At 50.6% G+C, this 9,009-nt stretch overlaps 1 protein-coding gene across 2 annotated transcripts; it reads right to left on the bottom strand.

Moving 5' to 3' along the window:
- Nucleotides 1-650: 650 nt before the first annotated feature.
- On the bottom strand, nucleotides 651-4,990 carry LOC139352179 (uncharacterized). Of its 2 annotated transcripts, XM_036822236.3 has the most exons (6): nucleotides 4,796-4,990; nucleotides 2,236-4,697; nucleotides 2,015-2,181; nucleotides 1,955-1,980; nucleotides 1,836-1,893; nucleotides 651-1,773 (listed from the first exon to the last, which is right to left on the bottom strand). In XM_036822236.3, exons 2-6 carry the CDS (start codon nucleotides 2,377-2,379, stop codon nucleotides 1,728-1,730), a joined length of 441 nt encoding a protein of 146 aa, XP_036678131.3. In that variant the 5' UTR covers nucleotides 2,380-4,697; nucleotides 4,796-4,990; the 3' UTR covers nucleotides 651-1,727. The 2 variants fall into 2 exon arrangements, with proteins under 2 accessions (XP_036678131.3, XP_070854408.1); XM_070998307.1 differs by lacking the exons at nucleotides 651-1,773; nucleotides 1,836-1,893; nucleotides 1,955-1,980; nucleotides 2,015-2,181 and having other exon boundaries at nucleotides 3,363-4,697.
- Between the last annotated feature and the right edge of the window lie 4,019 nt (nucleotides 4,991-9,009).

A 9,009-nucleotide genomic window follows, 5' to 3' on the forward strand; every position in this document is an offset into this window, starting at 1 on the left:
TCCGTACCATACGGAAGGCATAATTATAAACAGTACAAAATAAATTTAAATATATAATACTTATTTTACGTTACTTCAACCTACTTTTACTTTTTTTGTTTTTGATTTTTTCAATAATTTGCTACATTACAACCTAATTAGTTTTTATAAAATTAAGTTAGTTAAAGTTCATAAAGTTTTTTTTATTAAAAGAAAAGAAAAAAACACAAGCAATTGGCCTGGGCACCTGAGCGACTTAAATTCGCTGAGTCGTCAGCGAACGTAGATGTTGTTAGCTGCTCGTTCGTGGGAATATCGGCTGTGTATAGAAGGAAAAGAGTAGGCCCTAGCGCGCTTCCTTGCGGGACTCCAGCTTTGATAATGTAGTCGTCGGATGTTGTTGTGTTGCACTTTACTGCGAAGTTTCTGTTGTATAGATACGACTCAAGCAGCTTGTGAGTGTAATCAGGCAAGTGTGTTTTGATTTTGTGCATGAGGCCATCTAGCCATACCCGATCGAAGACTTGAGATACATCGAGGAATATTGCGCTGCAGTATTCCCGATGCTCAAATGCTGTGCGTATTTCTGATGGTATTCTGTTTACTTGTTTGATTGTTCCATGGTTTTGACGAAAGCCAAATTGATGAGCAGGAATAACACTGTGTGGAATTATGCGTGTTAATAGGCATTTTTCAAAAAACTTAGACAGACACGATAATAAACTAATTGGTCTATAGGATGACGAATTGTGTGGTCTTTTCCGGGCTTCGGTATCATAATGATAATAGATTTTTTCCATTTTTTCGGATATTAGCCGAGAGTTATGATCCCATTGAAGAGCTTACAAATAACCTCAATGGGAGAGTTTGGAAGTTCAATTATCATATTTGGGGTTATTTGGTCATTGCCAGGGGCCTTTTTCGGTTTCAGTTCCCCAATGACTTTCGCTATCTCCTTTGGCTGAAACAATGGTGGTAGGGAAATAAATTCTGATCCGATTTGTGGTGGGACAAATGAACCAGTGGCAGGGTTCGGCTGGAAGACGTTTCTGAGATGTAAAGCAAAAGTTTCGGCTCTATCTTTGTCGCTGTGGACCCAGCTGCCAGATGAATTTCTTATCAGAGTGACTGTTTCGATTGGTGAGCTCAGATTTGGGTGAGCCCTCCACAGAGGATGTTTTGTACTGGTTGCAGGAAGTTTTTTAATGTACCGCAGCTGTGCATTTTCTGTTTCTTGCTTAAGAGCTCGATTTAGTGTGCGAGTGGCTTCTTTAAGACGTTGTTTTGATGACGGCGATCTGTTGGTTTGCCAGGCACGTCGCAGGCGCCTCTTTTCTAGGACTGTTGCAATTGGAGTCGAGTGGGAGCGACGTTATCGATAGTTTAGGTCGATAGGGCGATAGCTGCAGCAGCGGGATGAGTCTGGCGGGCGATCTGGCCATTTGAAGATTAATCCCGGTTCGCTCAGGGATTACTTCAAATGGCCCATGTATCCAATGACCCAATGTCGAGAGAGGCCATGTAATATGGCGGGGGGCGATGATCAGCAGATATCGTGATAGTCGCGGCCATACTGTCCAGCAATCAAGGCAGATGCAGCTAGGAGTTCTAGTATAAATTTTCTTTGTGTCTTAAATTAAATAGTGAGTTATGTGAAAGTTCTATAGTAGTTCGATATTTAATATTTATCATTTATAAAGGCAGCCGGGGTCCCAATACAAAGGGCCCCGGAAGAATTTATTTGGACTCTACTGACATCGCCATACTTCGACATACCTACCAGCCCGACAGTGGCTGAAAATTAAGAGAAATTAAATACACGTGTACCTCGATTATATATAGTGATATCTACTTACCTGTTTGTGAGTTTATCCGGAGTTAGACCCGAGAGCCTTATTTGTCCTCGTTGTTTGCCTAAAATTAAAAAGGTCGCGAGCGTTAGTTAAATGGTATAGTTTACAGTGCAGTTACGTACCTTTTTGGCCTGTCCCTTCTTTTCTTTTGGAGCTCCTCAGGATTAGGTGACCATACACACGCGCATCGCGCATGTTCCCTTGAGGCCCGCGTTTCCATGCGAGCTCTACCAATACATGGCTGGTAGAGCATAATTCCCGCGGCGCCTGTACCCTTTCCCAGCAAAACAAATACTCTGCTTTGACCGCGTAAATATCCGAGACGGCGGCCAGGTTTCGGTCTTAGAGGCTGAGGAAGGATAAATCTATTAAGAGGAGAATGTATATGAACGATTGTACTTACCATATTTATTAAGCCTTTGTAATACCCACTATGTGTGAATAAGCTTTCCCAGTGGGGGAGATGGAACCGTAGCCGCAGTCGCGAGGAGGGGGCTCCTGCCGACTGCGAATGGGTGGTGCCCTGCAGCCCCTTGAGGGCATCCATGGATGGGCGGGAGCGCTTGGCTAGGACATCGATAGCCACCAAATGTAATCCGTTTTCCCGACAATAATTGTAATTTTTGCTTTGTTTACGTTTTTGCCCTTAGTGATGGCCGATAGATTAGTAAGGTGAGACCGCGAAGTTATCGATACTTATGTTGCGAGCTGTGGCATTAGGGGTACTCTGCCCTGAAGACGACTGAGCTAGCGGCACTGCCACCGAAAAAAGCAGTTCGTAACATATTGGCGCCCAATTTAAACAAAATAAATCGTCGAGGCGACGACGTCTCGCCCATTTATGACCCTGACGCCCCCGCCATCACGACATATGGCTTGTGACATGGATTGCAATTGCTAGGGAGTGGTGACGGGGAAGTCAGCTGAGTAGGGAAGTTGGAATGAAAACGGGAGGCACGTCGACATTGCCGACGATTCGCTCCTGGTCACAGGCTTACCAGTGAACCGGTGATGGCATCTTGGGGCAAACCAAGATTTGCATCACGGGATGCACTGACGAGAATCTGTGATAATTTCTGTGATAGAGTAGTTTTAAGGCTTGTATTTTGTTATTTATTTATTTGAAATGTTTTTTTGTTAGGATGTGGTGTTCCTGGGTTTTTCTCCCCGTCCTGGACTTCTAATTTTATGTCGGTTGTGAACTTAATTGCGTAATCGTGACCCGTAGCAACCCTACGCGCTGCACGGTTGCCTCGATTTAAAATAGAAAAAGAGGGCGGGAAAGAAAAGCCAACAGGAGCCAAACCAGCCGATGTCCTTAACTGGCGGCTATCACCACGGGTGATAGCTAGTCCAGTTGACGAACGGCTAGGCGGAGACGGGAAAATCGGATTTTTGGAAAAAGCGCAAGACAGTTAGGTCGGAAGCCCACCGGCGAGGGTCAGTTCCATCTCCCCAAATCAAGAGTAGAGGAAGAAAAATATAATAAAAAAATTTAGGAGATTTTGAAAGGTGTTAGAAAGTGAGGAATAGTTGGTTATTGTTATTTATTTTTGCTGTTAGTTATTTTCGTATTTATTTTGATATTTATTATTTATTATTGTATTTATTTGTTGTCTTATTTATTTATTTATTTATCACATTTATTAGCGTATTAGTAGTTATTAAGTATTTATTTAAAATTTCTTGGGAGGTATGTCCGAGGGTAAGGACGTCAGGGATAAGCACGGTCACCAGCTCAGGTCGATGGGTCCTACTGGCGACGACAAGGACGATGTCTGGTCCACGGACGTAGAGGGTGCTGCTGGGATGCCGCGGATATCGCTGGCTGGGGGTTTGCCCAGAACGCCGGTAGGCGGTAGTGCGGTGGATCGGATTCGGGATCAACCGGCGGATCTGGAGCACCATCGGTCGCCCAGGGTCCTGAACTTCAAGGCAATCGTCGAGGCGCAGGATCGACTTCTGGTTCCGGAGCAGACGGCACCACAAAAGCTGAACACGGAACGGGATACAGCGGCGGAGTCGGCGCTGAACGCAGCTCTGGCACAGGCTGCCCAAACCTATCGCGCGTCACAAGAGGTAGAAGTGAGCCAGGCGTTGCGGGAGGAAATCAGGAACGGATTCATCGACATGATGAAGTTGTTGAACGACGTCCTGAGGCCAGCCGAGAGCAAACCGCAGCCGCTTCAGGAGGGCGCGAGTCGCCAAGTGTCGATGGTGCCCACACCGTCGTGTCCAGAAGGCGGCGCAAATGGCCCAGCGGGATTTTCGCAGCGGCAGGATACAGGAGGATGCGACCGAAGGCCGCCGGAATTGCCGCCAAGGCAGCGACCTCGACTGCCGGTAGATGACTCTCCAGGGATCGACAGCAGCCTGAGCCAGGAACCCGAGTATCATCGGACAGGCAGGAGCGATCGCCACGCACGGCCATGGCGCATCGAGGACCGAAGGACGGCGGATTTTCGGGACGAGCCGCGGTTATACGCCAACGCGGGAGCCGGCAACGGAAACCGCTACATCCGAGTGGACCGATGGAACCTCTCATTCGGCGGCGAAGACGATGGCCATTCCGTGGACGACTTCGTGTTCCGTCTGGAGTTCCTGCAGCGGCAGCATCAATGTCCGTGGAGTGAAGTTCTGCGCAACTTCCACGTTCTCTTATCGGGCAGAGCGAAGGAGTGGTACTGGGTGCATGTACGCCAGTCCAGAGTGGACACTTGGGCCCAGCTGCGCAGGGCTCTGATGGATCGGTTCCGTGGTCACCAGACGGAACACGAAAGGATGCACGAGCTTCTTCAACGTGAGCAACAGCCGGGAGAGAGCGGGGATGACTACATCCATTCCATGCAGCAACTCGCCTCACGCCTGAAAAAACCAATGCTAGAGCGGCAGTTGGTTAAGGTGGTGAAAAAGGGCTTGAGGGATGGCATCGCTAGATATGTTTACGCGATGGACGTACTCACGGTGGACGAACTTCGGGAAGAGTGCGTCGAAGTGGAAAGGAGCTTCGGTCGTCGAGGGCGTGCTGCTTACCTGCAGCAGAACAAAGTACGGGTCAGCGAGGCGCGCGTACAGGACGAAGTCGACGAGCAGCGACACCTGGAGGTGGACGAGCTACGTGGGGGAGTCCGAAATCCATTTAGGCCAGGTTGCTGGAATTGCGGGGCTGCGGAGCACGGATTCCAAGGTTGCGAGGCCACGGAGTGGAGGAGATTTTGTTTCCGGTGCGGCAAGCCGGGCGTTATTTCTCCGAAATGTCCCGATTGCGCGGAAAACGGTCGGCTGGGCAGTCCGAAAGCGGGAGGGACTCGCCCAGGTTGGAATCCCGCGAAGTAGTTCCGAAGAAAGAAGAAGAAGAAAAGAAAGTACATAGTCCATTTAATAGTAATAAGTATTTATTAAGATACCTACCGGAGGATGAGAGGCTTCGCCGTTATATGGAGGCACGGAACCGGATCTTTGCCGAGCATCAGCTGAGCGGCATGCGCCTGGTCTCACGGAGAGTCCAGAAGGCAAGGGAGCGCTTCAGGATGAGGAGATCCAGACGACGAGAGGTGGTGGCGGCCGTTAAGCGCATTGATTCCGCTGATCCTCGACCCTTCGCTGACGTGGAGACCTTGGGCAAGCAGCTCACCGGCTTGTTGGATACAGGCGCCAGCGTAAGTGTGCTGGGCAAAGGCTGTCGAGAGCTCGTGGAAGCGCTGGGAGTTACCGTCCAACCGTATTTTTCGGTAGTCCGTACTGCTTCTGGCGAAGATCGATCCATCATCGGGCGCTTGGAGCTGCCTGTGAGGTACAAAGGCGTAAGTAAGCCGGTCACGTTCTACCTGTGCCCATACCTGGAACAAACGGCGTACTTCGGAGTCGACTTCTGGCGAGCCTTCGGACTAGCTCCAGCCGTCGTGGGGAAGCCGGCGACGAGAGGCGTCAAGGCAGCGGAGGAAATCCATGCCAGCCAGATGGAGCACTATGCCGACCAGGAAGATGAGGACGAGGTAAGGGAGGAACCCGAATCCTGGAGCCTTTCTGCGGAGGAAAAGCTGGCGTTAGGCAAAGTCAAGGAGGAGTTCCTTACCTTTGAGAGGGTTGGCCTCGGAGTTACCAGCATGGAGAGGCATTCCATCGAGCTGATGGAAGGAGCTCGGGTCTTTAAGGATCGTCCGTATCCGATGTCTCCGGCGAAGCAGAAGGTGGTCGAAGACGAAATCGACAAGATGTTGGAGCTGGGTGTCATCGAGGAGAGCAAAAGCCCGTGGAGCAATCGCACAACAGTGGTGTCGAAGCCAGGGAAAGACCGGTTCTGCCTGGATGCCCGGAAGTTGAACGCCTTGACTATCAAAGACGCATACCCTCTGCCCAGTATAGAAGGAATCCTCTCCAGAATAGATCAGACGCATTACATCTCCAGCGTGGACCTGAAGTTTGCATTTTGGCAGATCGAACTGGATGAGAAGAGCAAGGAGTACACTGCGTTCACGGTTCCAGGCAGGCCGTTGTACCGATTCCGAATGATGCCGTTCGGACTGTGCAACGCGGCACAACGCTTGGTGCGACTCATGGATCGGGTGATACCAGCGGAGCTCAGATCCAACGTCTTCGTCTACTTGGACGACCTGCTAATCCTGGCTCCAGACTTTCAGACGCACCTGAAATACTTGCGTCGGGTAGCCCACAGTCTCAAATCAGCCGGATTGACCATAGGGCTAAAGAAGTCGAAGTTTTGCTTCAAATCTTTGACTTACCTAGGGTTTATAGTCGGAGGTGGACTGCTGCGGATGGATCCTGGACGTGTTACGGCAATCCAGAAGATGCCTTACCCGAAATCCATGAAGGAAGTACGTGCCTTCCTCGGCACAGCGGGATGGTATCGACGGTTCGTCAAGAACTTCGCTACGCTAGCCGCACCACTCTCCGAGTCCTTGAAGAAGGCTGGAAACACAAAGTTTTCCCTAAGTCTCAGCGCCACCCAGGCAGTGGATGACCTGAAGTTGGCCTTGACGAGTGCGCCGGTCCTGGTTCATGCGGATTTCAAGAAGCATTTCTTCATCCAGTGCGACGCATCCCACGTTGGCGTCGGCGCGGTATTGTTTCAGCGGAACCAGGACGGAGACGAGCAGCCCATCGCGTTCTTCTCGGCCAAGATGAACAAACACCAGGTTAACTACTCGGTCACGGAAAAGGAATGCCTGGCGGCCATCCTAGCTATTCGGAAGTTCAGACCGTATGTGGAAGGGATGCCCTTCACATGCATTACCGATCACGCCAGCCTTAAGTGGTTGATGACAATGAAGGATCTTTCCGGACGACTCGCAAGGTGGTCTCTCCAGCTGCAGGGCTACGATTTCAGCATCGAACATCGCAAAGGCAGCGAGAACGTAGTCGCCCGCATCATCGAGGAAGTCCGGATAGATCCAACGGAGTTACTGGGATTCGAGACGACCGAATTTGCTGCGGAGGACTATAAGGAATTAGTGCAAGACGTGGAGTCCAACAGGGAACACTTACCGGACCTCAAGGTGGATGGCGGACTCATCTTTAAGCGCATGAGTAACCCCAAAATGGACGAGGAATTGGAAGGATCCGAATGGAAGCTGTGGATCCCGCAAAGCCTGACGCACAGCTTGGTAGAGCGTGCTCATTCGGACCCCAAGGCTGGCCATGGTGGGATGACGAGGACCTTGGAGATCCTGCGACGCCAGTTCTATTGGCCAGGGATGACCATCCAGGTACGGGAATACGTCCGGAGTTGCGATGTGTGCAAGGAATCCAAAGCGCCAAACTTCCGGATGCAGGTCGGAATCGGAAGAAGAGTAGAGACGGAGGGGCCATTCCAGAAACTGTACATCGACTTCCTGGGCAAGTATCCGAGGTCCAAGAGTGGACACGCCTGGATATTTATCGTGGTGGACCACTTCTCGAAGTACACCTTCTTAAAGGCGATGAAGGAGGCGACGGCGTCGAACGTTGTAAATTTCCTGGTAAACGAGGTATTTTACAAGTTCGGGGTGCCTGAGACGATACATTCGGACAACGGCAAACAGTTCGTATCCAAGGCGTTTGAGGAGATGATCGATGGCTTCGGTGTACAGCACATGAGGACTCCCGTATACTCACCACAGAGCAATGCCGCGGAGAGGGTAAACCGAAACGTCTTGGCCGCAATTCGCAGCTTCTTGGACGAAGATCACCGGGAATGGGATGCACATTTGCCGGAGATTGAGGTGGCCATCCGAAACACTGTCCACTCAGCCACAGGGGAAGCGCCGTTCTTCACTGTATTCGGCCATCACATGTTCCTCAACGGGTCCAGCTACAAACTAGCCAGACGACTCAGGTCTCTGGTCGACCATGAAATGGCCGGAATGCAGACCAAGGACAAACTTCGGGTTATCCACGCCAAGGTGCAGAAGCAACTGGAGGGTGCATACCAGACGAGCCGGCAGCGCTACGATAAGCGAGCCCGTACTCTGCTCGCCAAGCCAGGCCAAGAAGTCTTCCGCCGCAACTTCGTGCTGAGTGATTTCAGCAAATCTTTTAACGCCAAGTTTGCTCGCAAGTTCCTTAAAGCCAGGGTGGTCAAATCCGTCGGCAGCAATGCATACCTGCTGGAAGATCTCCAAGGCCGCAGTCTGGGAGTGTATCACGCCAAAGACATCCGGTTGTGACCTGAAAGAAGGACAAAACAAAGTATACGAGCATCGCGATCACATCTGCAATACTTCCCGTCATGCGTGGGCCCCGCGTTAGGCGCCGATCGAACTGCAGGATGGTATCAGTGCCGTGTTGAATCCCATCGTATCTCCAAAGCTACCAATTATTTCATCGTTCTGCTGAAACTCCGGGCAGCGCCCCTCGAAATCTTTGGTTGATGTTGCAATTGGAGTCGAGTGGGAGCGACGTTATCGATAGTTTAGGTCGATAGGGCGATAGCTGCAGCAGCGGGATGAGTCTGGCGGGCGATCTGGCCATTTGAAGATTAATCCCGGTTCGCTCAGGGATTACTTCAAATGGCCCATGTATCCAATGACCCAATGTCGAGAGAGGCCATGTAATATGGCGGGGGGCGATGATCAGCAGATATCGTGATAGTCGCGGCCATACTGTCCAGCAATCAAGGCAGATGCAGCTAGGAGTGCTAGTATAAATTTTCTTTGTGCCTTAAATTAAATAGTGAGTT

Source organism: Drosophila suzukii, assembly GCF_043229965.1.
Source record: "Drosophila suzukii chromosome 2 unlocalized genomic scaffold, CBGP_Dsuzu_IsoJpt1.0 scf_2c, whole genome shotgun sequence".
Lineage (NCBI taxonomy): Eukaryota > Metazoa > Arthropoda > Insecta > Diptera > Drosophilidae > Drosophila > Drosophila suzukii.

Bases quoted from the DNA above. Each gene is read 5' to 3' on its own strand.
- LOC139352179 (XM_036822236.3), bottom strand. From the start codon at position 2,379: ATGGATGCCCTCAAGGGGCTGCAGGGCACCACCCATTCGCAGTCGGCA. The intron at 2,182-2,235 runs GTAAGTACAATC...ATCCTTCCTCAG, and splicing joins ACAAAGGCTTAATAAATATG to CCTCTAAGACCGAAACCTGG. The intron at 1,894-1,954 runs GTACGTAACTGC...TTTTAATTTTAG, and splicing joins AGAAGGGACAGGCCAAAAAG to GCAAACAACGAGGACAAATA.